The 18,362-nt window shown below is 44.4% G+C and overlaps 1 protein-coding gene across 1 annotated transcript; it reads left to right on the top strand.

The window, feature by feature from the left end:
* Positions 1–87: 87 nt before the first annotated feature.
* Positions 88–18,339, top strand: itih6 (inter-alpha-trypsin inhibitor heavy chain family member 6). The gene is made up of 17 exons (XM_049581345.1): positions 88–713; positions 1,387–1,422; positions 3,767–3,921; positions 7,059–7,169; positions 7,318–7,565; positions 8,972–9,141; positions 9,254–9,370; positions 9,476–9,647; positions 9,755–11,356; positions 11,471–11,497; positions 11,649–11,666; positions 11,758–11,805; positions 11,903–11,932; positions 12,063–12,110; positions 14,606–14,719; positions 14,821–15,204; positions 17,241–18,339. Exons 1-17 carry the CDS (start codon positions 594–596, stop codon positions 17,492–17,494), a joined length of 3,654 nt encoding a protein of 1,217 aa, XP_049437302.1. The 5' UTR covers positions 88–593; the 3' UTR covers positions 17,495–18,339.
* Positions 18,340–18,362: the final 23 nt, after the last annotated feature.

Genomic DNA, 18,362 nt, shown 5'->3' with positions numbered 1-18,362 from the left:
TTGGCAGCTCTGTAGTGTTGTTAACTCTCCCACAGAGAAGCTCAAGTTAAATTTAACAACGTGTTCCCTGCAGCCAATAATAATAAAGGGTCTGTGTGGGGGGAAAAGGCTCTCACTCGCATTTGGAAGTAATTTTAAGAAATAAAAGTCGTTGCGTTTTTCAGGAGCATTCCTGCAGAGAGGAGGAGGAGGAGGAGGAGGTGTTTTGGTGGCCGGGCAGGGGTTAATAATCCCTCATTTCTCGGTGCACCTCGGTGGCAGCAGTCCGCGAAATTTCCAGTATGCACGAACAGGAGCAGAGAGCTGCTTCCTTCACACCCAGCGGGACTCACGCAACTTTCTGACTCTACTTCACGCTTCTCCTCCATCTTTTTTTTCTTTTCTTCACCGCAACACCTGACGGATGTTTAACTCTTATCACAGCACCTTTTATTTTTATCGCTGCAGTTTAAAGTGAGCCGGGCTGAGCTGAGGGAGGGCTCAGACTGCCCCGCGCAGAAAATAAGCAGTGTAAAATGTGAGGTATGTGCACAGCGTCCTGCTGCACGAGCTGCCTCAGTCCAACGTGAGAACACTTCATCTTGAAAACCTGAATGACCGTGGACATGATGAACTTCAAGATACAGTGCATTCTAGTCTTCTTCACTTTTTATGTGCAAGACGGATTATCGAGGGAATATGAAGCAAAGCTGGGAGCAAATATCCTTCTACAGGTATGTCTTTTATTTACACTTTTTAAGTTATTGGTGACTACAAAGCAGGCTGAATCAAAGCAGGGCAACACACAACTTTATTTTGTATTAAATGACAGATGCACCTTCATTAGAAATATTTGAACTATCTTCAAAATGTTAGTGATCAAACCTTGATAATTTAGAAGTGCATAGCAGCTCGGATACAACCAACACTGTGGCTTACTTGTGCAGAACATATCATATATTCCTGTTTTCTATCTGATTTTTATGTTTCCCCGTAAAGGCTTTCCACTCTTAAACATATTTGTTTATGTTAAATCCCCAGCAATGAGCAAGGTATGTGGTAATGTATTGACACAGCAATGACTTGTGTTCAGAATTAACATTTGAGAGCGAAGCATGCAGCCCTCGCTGGCCCTGTGTACAGTGAAAGCATTTATTTCCAGTTCCACTTCCCCTCCATTCATGAATGGCTTTGATTCAGACTATTTTGACACAAAGTCCTGACCCAGCCCTCACATAGGAAGATTGTGACCATTTCTTCAAAAAAAGGGGGGCATCTTGAACAAATGATGGTGCAGATAAACGGCATCATGCATCATATCATAACAATGTGCCATTGACTTCTGTTTTAAAAGCACATTTTACAAAACTACCACTGATTGACCTGTGTGTCTTGTTTGTTTTTCAGAGAGCAAGACGTCAAAGCAAACCAACGAAACCAGTGGTAAGTTTGTGCAGCTACTGTTACATTAAATGTTAAGGTAGGATTTGAACTCCTCGTGCCACAAAATATAAGAGTCTCAATTTCTAAGCTTCTGTTTAACATTTATTTTATCTATGAATGCCAGGGGCGTGCCGTCAGGAGAGACAAACCAGGTGAATGTTTGCCCCCCACCTGCCCCCACTCCCAAATTGGTCACTCATATTGTCACATTTTGCAATGGCAACTATAAACTTAAAGGGGCCACACACATGCCATGTCTTAAACCACCTGGAAAACGCGAGGTTGGGCGCCAGGTGCTACTCTGTGCCAGCTTTCAATATGTGGAGGCAAATTGCGTCTGTCCTAAGCGACCATAACCAGCACCGTATCATAGCCTACTTACCAGAAATCCTGAGTGCGGAGCTGATTTTCTTCCAGGTGTTGTTTTGTAAGTGTGTATTACACCAAAGAAATCGTCCGTGGGACAGATTTTATTTAACGATATTTATGGAAGACGGAAAAAGATAGCTGCCGGCTGTGATTGGTTGTTTCTTGTCACGAGTTGATCGCTGTTTACGTCATGGCGCAGCCGTTGCACCCTGATAAATGGCGCTCAGAAACAAACAGCCGCGACAATGTCACTCTGGCTTTTGAGTGTACCTGTGCAAAAAATCACGGTATGTGTACTGCTCCTAATGCTCCTGTAATGGTGTGATTAAGATAGCGCAGCCCATCAGGGAATGAAATGACTCTGACTGGTGGTTCTGCTCAGCCCATGAGAAGAGAAACAGAAGTGAGGAAAGTAAACAAACAGCTTAGTTCAATAGGAAGTGAGCTCAAAACATACTTTTTGTATTAAGTATAAATACTTGGGGGTTTTATTTTGTTTGTTTTTTTTCTTTTATTGTTCGCTAGCTTGCAGTAAATACAACTTATTTCTTTCTGGTTGTGTTGTTGATGTGCTAACTGGCTAACTAGCATCTTGATTCCATCCTGCCAGTCTTCTGGTTTCCCTTTAGGAATGATGAATACAAACTACCACCGCCTGCTGCTGTGGAGTTATTTCCTGTCACGCAGGTGCAGAACTTGCGTGGTAGTTGGCTGGTGTCTGTAGTCATTTAAGTGTGTTCAAGTGCAATTTTTTGGCTGAGATACAGGCGACATGAGGCGACACAACAGTCTGCCGTCATTGCCATTAGATCTTTGAAGCTGGTTTGGTGTGTCTGGGTCTTAAGTCAGACCCCTTCTAGCTGAATAACATTAGTTAGGGTAATTAGCTAGGTACCTGTAACTGTCAAACATACAATATCAGGTGTAACCATCACCGTCAAGGCCTCAATTGGCTTCTTGCCCCCAGAGTCCAGGATCGCTACTGAAAACGCAACAGAAAAGAAAACACTGATTTCAATTAAAGTATTCGACTTTTCTCTAATTTTTTTTATTTCATTTGATCTCTTTGGGATCCAAAATGTTATTTACTGTAAATAAAACTATCTGAAAAGTTAAGAGACGAAAAGTCTCATTAACAATTCATGAGACACGACTGTGGGGCCAAACTAGACCAGCCACTGATTTCATCTTTGCAAGCTCCTTTTATGTTTTGTTTAATTTAAAATCTTAAAATCTCTCTGAAAGTATCATAAAATCGAATCAAAGTAACTCAAAACTGAACTCAAGTTACAGTACTTAGGTAAAAGTACTTTTACTTTGCTCCACTGATACACAGTGACCTGCAGACGAAGCTTCACAGAGACGGTGAAACAACCATCAGCAGCTCAGGAGCTCCACTGTGGTTTCCTCTCAGTTTGCTTCAGCGTTAACTGTAAAGCCGTCTCCTGAAAACATACAGTGCATCAGTTTATATAGCACAAACCACAGCCTTCCTAAATACCAGTGAGCTGGAGGGCTGATGTGGCTCTCTTCCTCCTGCCTGTCGCCCTCATCCTGCAGTAATGTGGCCAGCACTGACTGACCAGATTGGTCTCAGCAGGCGCCGGCGTTACCCGAGTAAACAGGGGGAGGACAGAGGCACCATGCAGGGAACCGCTTTGTGTTGTTTCGTTGACTCGTCAGAGCGATGCGGGGCAAACCAAGATATGGGAGGAAAAAGGGAAAGTTATGTGTGAGGTTGTTTTCTCTTCTCGTCAGGGCGGGACGGTGAGTTTGAGTCAGCATCCATGGTCGTCTGTTATAGTGTGTAAGAAGGGTATATCAGCCGCTAAGACCAGCTTTCCTCCATGCAGTGGATCATAATGTGTCTTGCCCTTCCCAGTATAACACTCCTATGTGATAACGCTAAATCCTTAACTTCAGTGCTTCCCCTCGAACCTCTGATATGATTTATGTGTGTTTGTGATGTCACTAGCTGAAGGTGACAGACTACCATGTGAGGTGTTCGGTGGTGTCCCGTTATGCTGTCACAACCATCCAGAGTTCAGTATGGAACCAGCTCCCCATCACCAAAGAGGCTGCCTTTGAGGTGGACCTGCCCTCCTCTGCTTTCATCTCCAACTTCACCATGTAAGTCAGATCCATGTTTTCTCCACTGTCTCTGTCACCTACAGTATACAGCGTTTCTACATCACTACTTCCTGTATTTGTTCAGTGGTGTATAGGTCAGATGTCATGATGATGTCAGTTTGTTAGCTGGAGGCAAAACCAGCCTCTCCCCCACAGGGCTGTAGGCTACATAGGAGTCTTATTGGGAGCCAGAATAGAAGGAGTCATGGCTCAAAACCAGCCGCCACTGCCCGTCAACAAAAACAAAGATGGTTAAATGTGATAAGACCAAAGGACTGGACGGAGGCCATCATCAAAAATCCTCACATGTGCAGCGCACACTTCATATCAGGTTAGGGAAAAAGTATTTCCTGTTGTAGGGATGAATAACGTTATGTGTATTAAGGGTTATCATGTCCACCTCATCAGAAACTGGGGAGGGATTAAGAGGAATATTGGATTTCTCTGGAACGCTAACTTTTTAGCGCTTTAGCTAACGTTAGCTTCCATAGCAAAACAAACAAGTGCCGTATTTGTAAGATTGGCTTCCTGTGACATCATCCATCCACTGAGTGAGAGCATACGGGTCGGCCAGTCTGGTCCCGTTGGTCAGTGTTTACTTATTCAACTAACACTCGCAGTCCCGGAGAGTGAGTGACCTGACATGGTCCGTTCATATATTCAGTCTGACTCTCTACACTAAAATGAGAGGCTGTTGGACGAAGAAACGGAGCATTATATTTCTATATAAAGTAACAAACAGTTAAGTTAGTCACACATTCACTCCGCTCAACGCTCTGCTGCTCCGTCTCCACAGACAGAGTGTCCAGAGTGCGCTCAGCCACTCTGAGAGTGCGACGCTCTGGATAACCGAATGGTACATTCTGACAGTGCTCCAAACGGTCAGTTTGAGCCAGAGTGCACTCCGACACTCAGAATGAGAATTTCTGAACGCACCACTAAAACAAGCCAGAAGAACTTGCTAGCTAGCTCTGGCTAATGTCTGTGGAGAATAGTTTTGCCTCCAGCTAAGCCCCGCCCACCAAAAAACACTGTCACACTGTTTATTAACAGTAAAAGGGTCTATTTGAGCATCTGTCTTTCCATTTTGTTAACTTGTAATCTCTCAGAACAAAAGAGACCAATGTACAGTTCCAATGTGCTGGTGTTATGTATCCATTAAAAAATGGTTTTAGTGGATACATAGATAAATAGACAAAGGTGCCATTAATAGATAATATTTTGATGATGGCTATTCAGCCTTAGTCCTTGTGGTAATACTACTTATTGGGGCTATATGATACATCCAATACAGAAACTGAGTATCAAACGTTCCACATATTGACTATGGAGGGCTATGCGTGTCAGGTAATAACAACTGAAACAAATTTTGTGTAATTATAATACTTCATTTGACTGTGTTACACATATCACTGCTGTATAATTGACCTTGTTACATAAACACCAGGACACTATGTTGTTATTAAAATAATTAACTTCTGGTTTCACATGGGACACAAACTGCGGTCTCCTGTGTGAAAGTCCAGGGTTTGTTTGATCCATCCACCTGCTTATGGGGACCTTCTCCTCTTTATACTACAGCAGTTGCTCTGTAAAGGTAAAAGGTGCCTAGGTGCATCTGGCTCCAAAAACCCAAGATGGCGTCTGCCGATATGCCAGACTTGAGGCTTCAAAATGGGAGTCCACAAACCAGTGTGTGACATGACGGTGGCTACCTTACTTACTTTATACAGTCTATGGTTTTGGATGATAATTCCTCACAGCAAATGGGGACTTTTTATCCACACCTACAGAATCAGAGGCACTGATAGAGAGATATTTCTTCTTGCCTGTAAGAGTAATATTTACCTGCAACATGGTGAGAAGTTGAAATAAATAAAAGCAATGTTCTCTAATGGGCAGAGTCCAGAAATAAAACTTCTGAGGAATTATGTAAGGGACTAGAATTCCGGTCCGGAGGAGAGATGCTTAATTTGATTACTAAGAGGGTTTGCTGACCGCTCTCCTTCAAAAAATGCTAAATATAAACAAAACAAATAAGTCAACATCGCAGGCCAAACACCAAACCTGGAGCTGGATTTGGGAGCGGAAGCAGGTCAGGAGGAGGGGGAACCTGAGGGCAGATGAATACCAGGCTTTGTAAATGGAAGTCAGAAAGTTAATAGAGAAAATGACAGGAGTTTGCCCAGTCCCCCTTTTCTCCCCCGCACAGTTTACCGAGGCAGCCTGCCAGTTTAGATACACTTCACACACACACACGCCGACATCTACTGTATGTATGCTTCCCTGCATGGAGGTGGATGTAGATTTTCTAAGTATGTGTGAGTCTGTAGCGTGTAGAGTTATTTTTTACAACCATAATCCTTCACTTTCACACACACACACACAGTTACACATATTTTCACACTCAGAGCCCATACAGCCGTCTGCACATCAACAAATACCAGAGGGAAAAAATTATTGCGTTAGCCGTGTGTCTAAAACTAAGACGTCTGTGTTCTGTGTGCAGGTCACTGATGTACAGCCGTTCCTTTACCCCCTCAGCCAGCCACACATATAAATACAAGCACCTCCATTTTCCACTCTCGCCATTCTGCTCTGTTTCTCAAACAAGACCCGCTTCAAGCCTGCGGGTTTATTTTAGTTAGTCCTTGATGTTTTTTCTCTTTGGATATATTTGTTCAAAGGACTTGACCTTAATTTAGCACCTCGTCACGTGACATCAGCGGTCACCAAAGTCTAGGAAGTGCACTGTGTGAATTGGATACTGCTTTTGAGCAGTGGTTTTAGTTGGGATTTTGCCGGGTGTAGCACACAGCGGCACTCCCTCGGAGCGTCACCGGCGCTCAGGATCTCTCTTCATTAATGCTGTTTTTAGAGGGAAATTACTCTTTTCCACTCGCCCTGTTTATGACCCCACCTCCTCCTTCGCATGCTATGAACTCCATTAGTAAACAAACATGATGCACATTTGTGAAGCGGCTCTGTGATCGCTCTGGAAACACAAGGAGCGAAATAAAGTAAATCATGCTCAGGGACTCAATGCAGGCCGGGCGTGTTTCTGACTGAAATATAATCTGGCTACTGTGAGTCACACAGAGAGCTGTTTCTTCTTCCTATTTCCTCCATCCCATCAGCACCTCCAACGGCAAGGTGTATGTGGCCCAGGTGAAGGAAAGAGCTGCTGCCAGGAAAATTTACGACGCTGCTAAGAAGCAAGGGAAAACAGCCGGACTCGTTGCCACCAAGTCAGTCCCAAGTTTGTTTTTTTCTTTACTTTGAAATAAAAAAGTGAATGTCACTTCCTGCAGTGTCATGCTGTATGTTTTCTAACACCTTTCAAAAAGAGACTGTAATCCAATCCAACATTGTGAGCTTTCTTTCCTGGTGTTCCAGAGAGAGGGAGATTGAGAAGTTTCGTGTGGCAGTGAGCGTGCCGTCAGGAGCTCGGATGTCCTTCTCCCTGTCCTATGAGGAGCTGCTGCCTCGTCGACTTGGCCGCTACGAGCTCAGTTTGGGTCTGAGGCCAGGACAGCTTGTGCACAACCTCACGTTAGATGTCACCATAATGGAGCGGACGGGCCTCAGTTTCATCAAAGCCTTTCCTCTCAAGACGAGCCGACTGCTCTCCAACACTGCTCAGGGTAAAAACTGAGCTATTACCTGTCAACAAATATTTTGACTGGGATGAGAGTAAAGTACAGACACACTGCCTCACACCTACTATCAGGTGTTAGGAGCAGCAGTCTCAAGAGACTTCCTGGTTGAATCAGTGACTGTAAAATAAATTACAGTCTGTCTACTAATGTTTGCATTTGAAGGAATAGTTTGACATTTTGGGGGAAAAAGCGTATTCATTTTTTCCATGAGTGTTAGTACAGTCATTCTGAAGCTGCAGACTGCAGCTGGTTGTCTTCGCTTAACAGCTATAAGGAGTAAACACGTTTCATTTCCTATAAATTATTCGCAATAAAAGTTCCCCATTATCTTGTTATTTTAAAGCTTTAGAAGAAGAAGATATACTTTATTAATCCCTGAGGGGAAATGTGATTGTTTCCACTCCGTTGTCATATACACACAGGCCTGAGATACACACACATGCATAGACAGAGAGATGTCAAGGTGAGGGGGCTGCCTATGGACAGGCACCATTAGTCGTCTAGTCGCCCACATGTTTACGATATTAATTTGATGATTAAATGATATATTTTGGTGGTTTGAGTTGAAGGTGTGAGAAAGAATAGTATCAGTAACATTGTTAACACTGTGCTACATTACAGAGAAATACAAAACCGTACTAATGAACCTTCATTAATATAGGCCTATATTTTATCTCCAAGTGCACGACACACACTGAGCGAGCCGCCTGTTAATGACGCTGTGGGCTAATGGGCATGTAGCTACTTCCATGTTTCAGATGATACGTCATGTTTGTGGTCGACCAATGAAGATGAGTTTACATATCACCTTGGGTTCGTCCTTCACCTTCTCAAAATGATCCCACACTATCTCTCTATCTATCTATCTATCTATCTATCTATCTATCTGAGCTGGCTTTGGTTGCAAGCGAGTAAAAAGTCCATGTGGAGAGCAAAAGAGGGGGAATACACTTGCCAAAATGCAGTCTTGGAACCCATCGGCTATCGTCTGATGGTGATTTTCCTTTATATTAGCTTCTTTATTTATTTATTTATTCATTCATATGCAGATATATGTTTATAGAAATTAGCCTAATTGTTGTCTGGACCTAAAACACCTCATTTTACTGCGTCTCAAGCTGCTATTTGGACTGTAAACAATGACTGGTGCACAGGTAGAGGAAACCTTGGCACGGATATTCCCTGGCTTCACCCAAATCCCTTAAATACTGGCTGTCGCCCCCAGAGACTAAATTGTCATCAGAACAGTAGCAGATGTGTTCTGAGATTGCTTCTCATCTAACTTTAGCAGGAAAGCAAATAAGCATATTTCCCAAATTGTCAAACTATTCCTCTAATGTAAATGTTCTGAAAACTACTACAGGATTTAACCATGTTCTACTTTCCTACAGGTGATGCAGAGGCTCCTCCCTCCACTCATGTTGAGCGGAGCACCTGCTGTGCTCAAGTTCGCTACAGTCCCACTCTGCAGCAGCAGAACAGCATCTCCCCCAAAGGTCTGAACGCAGACTTCATCATTCAGTATGATGTGGACCTCAGAGACCTCATGGGTGAAGTCCAGGTCAGGAGCGTCTGTCCATGTCTGGCTTGGCAAACACACACAGGTGTTCATGTTGTCACAATACGTGAATATGGTTTGTGGTCTCCCCCTTTTTATTTCCACCCTCTCTCAGGTGTATGACGGCTACTTTGTGCATTATTTTGCACCCAGAGGACTTCCTGTAGTTCCTAAGGATGTTATATTTGTCATTGACGTCAGCGGCTCAATGATAGGCACTAAGATTAAACAGGTAAAGTGGACAAACCTCATGGATGTGAAGATGCGTAAAATACAACATTATTCTGCAAATATCATGTCGAGTTTCTGTCAGTGATTTAACACTTTCTGTCAGTAGACCAAGCAGGCCATGGGCACCATTCTCGGAGACCTTAGAGAGGGAGACCACTTCAATATCATCACCTTCTCAGACAAAGTTCACACCTGGAAGAAAGGACGAACAGTGCGGGCGACTCGGCAGAATGTGCGAGACGCCAAGGAGTTTGTGAAGAGGATTATTGCGGAAGGATGTGAGTTGAAAAGTGTTTGAGCTTTCGTATTACTGATCATTTGTGTCCAACTGTTTTTTCTTTTGTTTGTTCTCTTCCTTCAACTCTGATAATCTCTTCTGTATCAGGGACCAATATCAACGCAGCTCTTCTCTCAGCTGCCCAGCTCGTCAACCCTTCCTCTGCCTCCTCCAACCACCTCTCATCCCGTCGTGTCCCTCTGGTAATTTTCCTAACCGATGGAGAGGCAACCATCGGAGTGACAGCCGGTGACACCATCCTTGTCAATGCCAAGAAAGCTTTGGGCTCCGCCTCTCTGTTCGGCCTTGCCTTCGGAGACGACGCAGACTTCCTCCTCCTGAAACGCCTGGCTCTGGATAACCGTGGCATCGCTAGGATGGTGTACGAGGATGCAGACGCAGCCTTGCAACTGAAGGGCTTCTATGACGAAGTCGCCAGCCCTTTGCTATCAGACATCCAGCTGTCGTACCTGGACGATCAGGCGTTTGACATCACGCGCTCCCTGTTCCCGAACTACTTCCAAGGCTCCGAGCTAGTGGTGGCTGGGAGGGTCAAACCAGGGGTCAAAGATTTAAAGGTGTTGATGTCTGCCACTGATTCAAAGCAACGTGTCAAACTAGAGAACGATGTGTTGATTTCACAGGCAAAGGGGAACGGGAGTGCAGATTTACTAGACTGTTCAGGAAGCTTGGAAGGAATCTCCAGCTTTGTGCACCGTCTCTGGGCGTATTCCACCATCAAAGAGCTGCTGCTGGCCAAACTGAACGCCTCTGACCCTGCAACTCAAAGGCTACTGACAGAAAAGGCCACCAACCTGTCGCTCAAATACAACTTTGTAACACCAGTCACTTCTTTAGTTGTAGTCAAGCCAGACGCAGATGAAGCAGCTCAGAATCCAACCACTGTAAAACCCACCACCGCGGCCACTATAACCACGACCGCAACGACTACCGCCACCACCAAAATATCAGCTGCTGGCGCTGCAAAGAAGCCCGGCATACCATCTAATTCCAGGCCTAACAAAGCAAAGCCAGACCCTCCTCAGCCACCTCCAAAGCAAACAAAAAAAATCTCAACTTCCACAGTGAAAACAGTTTCACCATCCAAGAAAACCACAACAACAACAAGTCCCACCTCCGTCAAAACCGCCCCGGCTCCATTCTCCGGTAAAAAGCCCACTCCTTCCCAGAATGAATCCAAAATTGCCTCCCCCCCTCCTCCTTCGCCTCCTCCTCCTGCTGCTGGTAAGATCCCCACCTCTGTGCTTAACGCTCTAAAAACAGCACCACCTCCTGCACCTGGAAAAGTCTCCACCCCCCAGCCCAGCGCCTTGAAAACAACCGCTCCCTCACCCACCACCACAGTGTTAACATTCACCACACCTCCGCTCAGCTCAGTCAGAACCGACCCTGCTCCTCTGCCCGGGAAACCCCTCACCCCACAGCCCAGCACAGCGAGGACGCCCCTCCCTCCTGTCAAAGTGACAGTCCCCTCCACAGAGGCAGAGAAAACTACCACATCTGCTCCAGATGTGCCAGAACGCACCACAGCTCTGCCCGAGCTGCTCACCTCTCCCACCCCGGCACCGGCTCCAACCGTGGACGACAACAACACAGACCTGAGCGTCGCCACCTTTGTGTCGGCCACCTTTGCTCCCATGCCTGGTGTAACAGATGGGCCACGACTGTGGGAAGCAGCAGGGCTTCTGGGTAAGTGACACTCTGATGTGTGTGTTGAGTCTAATGTGCAGTCATCAGTCAAGTTACAGGATGAGTGTTGAGAATGACTGTGTCCTAATTGAATGTTCTTCATCTCTCCACCAGATGTCTCCACTTTCATTCAGAGAAAAGGTGAAACTGAATTTTCTCTTCACACTGCAGTGATAGATCAAATGAACTCAAATGTAATCAAGTACTCTGTCAGCTGTTTAATTATCATACACCATGATAATCAGCTACATGACAGCATAGGAACTGAATCTGTCTTTATTATCTCTTACAGATATCGACCTTGTGAAAGGTGAGTATCCCATCACTGTTAATGTGTATCATCCTGAGCAGCAGAGCATGTCCTGAACTTCAGTTCTCACTGCTTGCCTCCATTTCCCCAGACTACGATGCAACCTATGACTACGACTACGATCTCAACTATGATGCCTGTAAGTTTCAAATTCTCATTAGAGGTGATTCTGTCCGTAGCTGCTTTTCGGGCCTTAAAAATTTCATGTCAGATATGTTTTTGTGACTTGTTTTTAGGGGATGATACTCCAGACACAGGGTCATTGGGTGAGTATTTCATGGGTGTTATTTGCAGCTGGATGTTTGACGTAATATGTAATTTACTGTAGAGACACTAACACTGGTTTCAGTGCTGGGGTGTGAGGAGGACTGTCCTTTAGTTGTCTTGTGCTTTCAGATGGTTCTGCGTCCAGACTGAGCACCATCCGGATCTTCTCCTCATCAGGTCAAGAACCTACACTATATGTTTCTGAGTCATTCCATGTAAACTGCAAAGCTTGGGTCCCCAACGTTATGGCTTCAGTGTGTAACATTTAGGAGGATTTAGTGGCATCTAGCTGCAAGGGTTGCAGACTGCAGCCAGCTGAAACTTCTCCAGGTTAGATTTCCTTCAGTGTTCATTGTTCAGGAGCTGAAGTATCCACAGAGGTCTTCTCCTGCCATGTTTGGCATGTCCCAAACAGCCTGTTTGCCCAGCACCTGCAAATGTATGCTTCCCTATTTCCTCTGATACTTAAAGCCGCTACAAGGAACTTTTAACTGGATATGCAAAAGTCTCTCATTTCTGTTGATGTCTGTGCGTGACCTACAACAGCAAATGAGACCATCGGTGAGAAGATAAGCTATTTCTATATAGTGTATATCCATACCTTTAGGAAACTGTCTCCGGGTCTGCCCCAGGTCGCTTCCAGGACGAAACGATTTACGGCACTCAGACGGCACACGTCATCTTGCCTAGCTGCTTACATTTATAAATAGTCGCTATTCCTCCTCCTCGACCCGACGTCCGTGGGGAGTTAAAATAGCAGCAATCATCGGGTAAAAGTTCTGTGAAAGCACTGGACTCACCAACAGTCAGCCACGTCTCAGTCACACAGAGAAAATCCAATCCTCAGGAAGTCAGGAAATCCTTCAGGATAAACGTTTTGTTTTCTAGAGATCTAACATTTGCCAGCCCAATCCTGGCAGGAGCCGGCAGGTCTACGGCGTTAGCTGTCTGGGGAGCCACACACAGAGGCCGCAGGTTGCGCAGATTCACCCTGCGCCAGCGGGGACGAGGAGAGCAGGGGCCGCGGGGCTGGAACACCTCATCTGGGCCGACAACAGGTACCAGCCAGGCGTCGACAGGGTCCAGCGAGTGCCGGGAAATAAAGAGGCGAGGCACCGCTCCATACTCAGTCCAAGAAGCCGTGAAAATGCTCGCCAAACAGGCCTTCAGCCTTACCAGCCGACCGCTGCGTTTACCCCGGTGGCAGTGGCGCTTACACCGGAGAGGTGGAGCTGGGGCGCAGCAGAGGTGAGCTGGGATCCCCGATAGAAGCGGGGGCAAAGTTTTCCCGTCTTGTTGTTTCATTCATCCCCAAAACAAACACATGCGCGAGCCAGGTAAGTGTCTTTATGACAATACGCGTTAGAGCTCATGGGAAATGTAGGCTTCATTCCGGCAAAACACTACCGCTTTTGTCCACAGAGTCGCCAAAATCACCTCAACATTTAAGTTCCTTGTAGGGGCTTTAATGTGCTATTTTCTGATCCAGACGTTCAGGAGGTTTTTACCAGGAGCCGAATTATCCACAGAGCTCTCTTTGTCTCCAGAATAGACAGACTAGGTGATTTAAATCACTGAAAACACTGAGTAAAGCAGTTTTACATTACAAATCAGTGTTTTCTGACAGTGTTTGTCCGTTCTGAGCTACTGTAGAAATATGGCAGTGAACATGGCGATCTCCATGAACGAGAACCCCCTCCCTATGTAGATAATAGCGGCTCATTCTACAATAACGAAAACACTACAATTGTTATTTTCAGGTGATTATACACTAAAGAAAACATACTTATTTCTGCCAACATATTCCCAAAATGCGACACTATGGACCTTTAATGGAGAATAAAATTGATGAATATAATTACAATTGTTCTCTTTTTAACTGTCCTCTGTTAAATTGTAGTTATTTTCTTATGTTTGTTCTGACTATTTCTCACATTCATGTGAAGTAACACGCAATAAATATTGAAGAAAAATGTTAGACTTTTTTTTGTTTTGGGAGCATTACTGCTTCCCTCTTCCTGGGAAATATGTTAATCAAATAAAAAAGAGCATATTTTTATTAAAATAGCATGATTTATGTGTGTCCATAAGCGTCATGTTCCACCTCGTCACACTGATGTATTTCTGCACCAAAATACTGTACTGTTTCTTTAAGTGACATCACTAAGAGGAAATTACATCATTTAAAAGTTTAAAAAGGGAAAAATTAATGCTGTTGAGTTTACATTTTCTTTTAGAACATTTTTTGGTGTTTTTCTTTCAAAACCATCTCTGTCAAACAAAGCATATCCACCCCATCACTCAAAAAAACATTCGGAAGACATTTTTAAGATTAAATTTTCAATATGTATTTGTATAAAACATGATTTTCTAAATTTAGCTGCATGCTAAGTGTGGTGTTAGCTGTGACCACAGAGAGAATTTGGGCCATATAACTTTGAAACTTTCCTTCCCCTTACAGATATCTTGATATAATGGATAAACTTCAGAAACGTAGTGCCCGAGCTTGCAAAAAAGTTCAGCTGCAGTTCTGACATTCTCACAAAATCCTAAAATTCCAAAGTCCAATCTGAACAGTTTCCGTGGAATGACTCTTTTAGTTACACCATCAGATTTATTTTGAATATTTTCTGTACTCATGTTGTATTCATGCTCAGTGTTTTCTGTTGTAGTTGATGGAGATCCTCATTTTGTGGTCCAGCTGCCGAAACTGCATCAGAACCTTTGTTTCACAGTAGACGGCAGAGCTAATGATGTTCTCAGACTGTTAGAGGACCCAGGGAGAGGTACGCTCGGAAATAACATGTATCATTTCAGATAAGTGCAGAAATATACATGCACACAGTCAGTGTTGACTAATCACTAAAACTGTCCCTTCCTCCTCAAGGGATCATCGTTGACGGCCACCTGATGGGTGCTCCCTCCAAGCACGGTGTAGAAGAGCGCTCCCGAACCTACTTCGACCGGCTCACTATTTCCTTACCCACGGGCAGCTCTGGTGACATCATGATCACCCTCTCACTGGACGCCGTAGTGGTGGAAGGGGAAGGGCGGGATATGCTTCCCATCAACCAGCAGGGATCGGTGATGAGGCAGGGCGTTACGGTCACTATGGACAACCATCGGAGCTGCTGGATCGAGCTGGCCAAGGATGTGCGCTTCCTGGTTCTGTTCCACCACTATAAACACCCCAGCTACCTGCAGATGGCTCACCTGGGTTTCTACATCACAGACGGACGGGGGCTGTCTGCCTCGACCCAGGGCCTGCTGGGTAAGTACACATCACTCACTGTCCTACTATATCAAGACATCCGTTTACAGACTCTGACAGAGGTCGTGCATGCATGTGTTGGGGAAGCACTGAGTGTTCAGCTGGATAAATCAGACTTGGGTTACGCTGCACGGGTTGTGTGAGAGTTTATAAACAGAGGTTTTGATGCAGTTTTGCTGTTGTTAAATGTGGCCCCCTCTAAACTTCAGTTCATCCAAAATTTTATTCAGTTTTTGGATTCTTCGTTCATCATGGAGGCATGCGAGAAAACAAAATCCCCAAAACACTGCCTGTTCAAGACAGGAATGTTGCGTTATGGCGCCTCGCCCTTCTCTATAAAAGGTATGAACATGGAACGGAGGGACAGAGTTGTCTTGTAGAGGTAGTAACAGCGCCAAATTGACGTCTGTGTAAAAAGTGTGAGCCTGCAGGACAGGACGGGTGTGGCGTTTTGATGACATGTTATGTCTGCGACCTACTGCCCTGAAATTTACAAAAGGAGCTAGCAGCAGTTAGCAGCTAACTCAAAGAGGAAGAACAGCAACTGAAAATAGCCGGAAAATTGAGAGACAATAACGTCCGGGAGCTCCTTACCCTCCGAGCAGAGGACAAGATCATCTGCCATATAGAAGGGACGGTACATGTTATTGTCATGTTATGCCAAAGTGTGTAATACGCATCATAGATTGAAAAAAAAATTTAAACACAATTGATTAAAAGTGATTAAAAAATATAAAACTGAACACCAAAATGTACATAAAATGTGTTTGGGATATTTGAGCAGACAATACGCCTATATAATGTTTATATACTTAGCTCTGTATAATTTAAAGGGAGCTGACAAAAACAATGAATGTTCAAAGGGTAGGTGTTACATGCTAAGGCTTCAGCCGACACTTTTTCGGTCCTGTTTTGTTTTTGTTTGTTTTTTCATACTAAAAAATCATAAATGTTTATATACTGTCTATCTACCAGTATATTATAAGCTGGAAAATGACTGAAATAAACTAAAGCGTTACCGACACATACGTTATACACCGATCAGCCAAAACATTTAAACCATTAACAGGTAAAGTGAATAGCACTGATCATCTTGTTAATGCAATGTTCTGCTGGGAAACCTTGGGTCCTGGCATTCATGTGAATGTTACTTGACGCACTCCACCCACCCAAACACTGTTGCAGACCAAGCAAACCCCCTCATGGCAACAGCACTCCCCAATGGCAGTGGCCCCCCAGCAGGACAATGTGCCATGCCACACCACAAAAACTGCTCAGGAATGGCCTGAGGAACATGACAAAGAGCTCAAGGCATCGACCTGGCCTCCTAATTCCCCACTTCCCAATCTGACTGAGCATCTGTGGGACGTGCCAATACCCCAGACGTACTGCCCATCCACGGTGGGGCCTCTACAGTTTGGACATAGCTCTGACATGTCAAGGTATGGACACAGGAAGTCTGGGGATGGCCCGTGGTGTCTGGCACCAGGGTCCTTACGGCACATCCTTCGAGTCCTGTGGGTTGCGAGATGACACACCAGCATGCCCCAAGGTTGCTCGATCAGATTTGGATCGCCTTTTTTGCGTGATGGGCACACTATCTAAAAACACAAACTGGGACAGTATTATGTCGGCATTGTTTGGTTCTGTAGAAAAAAGCAAAGGTGGTGTAAAGAAGGGTCTTCTTCGCTGGATCTCTGTGCAAAAAGGACTTAAGTTTTCATCACAAATTCAGCACAACACGGGGTGAAAAATTGATTTACAAATGATCACTTTGTGAAGTATGCCTTTAAACAATGTGTTGTATTTATAAAGATATGATAGATTTTATATGCAAAATCTTAAAAAGTAAACTTTACTGTAAGTAACTAGAAACTATAGCTTTCAAATAAATGTAAATAAACAGTATTTCCCTCTGAAATGTAGTGAGGCAGACGTAGCATAACATTGAAGTACCTCAATTTTGTAATTAGTTACTTAACTTGGTAAAAGCACTTAGTTACTTTCCACCTCTGCTGTCTTTTATCTGCCCACAGGCCAGTTCCAGCACACTGACATGACTGTAACAGCGGTGAAGGATTATCTGGATGGAGGCGCTCACAATGAGGCGGTCTCAGCCAGGGGCATCCTGAGGTGGGGGTCGGAGCACATGCCGGTCACCTTGCAGGACAAGACGCTGAAAGACACAGTGCAGAAACGCCACATGGGGAAGTGTTGGGTGGTGCCCAAGGCAGACATAGAGAGACTACTGGGTCATCCATACGAGAGCTACGTGGTGGATCATGTGTAATTCTAGCTCCAGTCTGCTCCACCTTGTCGCCTCTCTGCTGCACAGCTCAGGTCACAGCGATTATTACGACACGGTTATTGGACAAAGGATGAGCAGGAAGCAGGACTCCATGAGGCTAAAATGACACATTGTCTAACATTCTGTAAGGAGTGGTGGAGCACAGGTGTGGGTACAAAAGAGGGAAAGCTGCATGTTAAACAGTGATGAGGAAGTATGGTTGGACAGATAGAGTGACAGACTCAACGATGCTGTTGTTCCCCTGTCAGTGAATTTGACTTGGATTCAGGCTCTGTGTTGTGTATCTATGACAGAGACGCTATGTTCTCCTGTTCGCATGGCAACCACAAAATGTCCATTTGTGCTGCAGCAGTTTGCGCTCGCTCCAAAATGTCCTGCACACCAACTCTGTTCTCGACTTCAAAGACAAAGTATTCCTCATGATTATTAAGCAGATCTTTGTAATTATTAAAACTGTATCATTCTGTAAGTTGTATTTTTTTAGTGAAAGTGTATATAAAATATTAATGTATGTATGTAAAGATAATCCTCCCTCAAAGCAAAGCTGGGTGTTGTCACTGCATCTTAGAGGAGACACAAAACAAGACGAGGGTCTTTCCAGGTTTGCCATGTGCTTTTTATTTTTCTATCATTTCATTCATAGTTTAATTCATTTTATTTGTTACACAAGACATTAGGCATTGTTCACATACTAGTGATCAAACAAGGACAGTAAGTTTTCTACTACTCAGCCTGAACTATTTCTTTTGTCAATTTCAAGGGATATTGTCAATAGTGGTTTCCAAAAGGCCAAACTGGATGGAAATTAAAACAGTACAACCACACAAGAGGCTTTTTTTTCTCAATAAAT

The sequence above is a fragment of the Epinephelus fuscoguttatus genome, linkage group LG7 (assembly GCF_011397635.1).
Source record: "Epinephelus fuscoguttatus linkage group LG7, E.fuscoguttatus.final_Chr_v1".
NCBI lineage: Eukaryota > Metazoa > Chordata > Actinopteri > Perciformes > Serranidae > Epinephelus > Epinephelus fuscoguttatus.
Note: the sequence above shows the minus strand (reverse complement) of the source record. Positions and strands in the feature narration are given on the sequence as shown.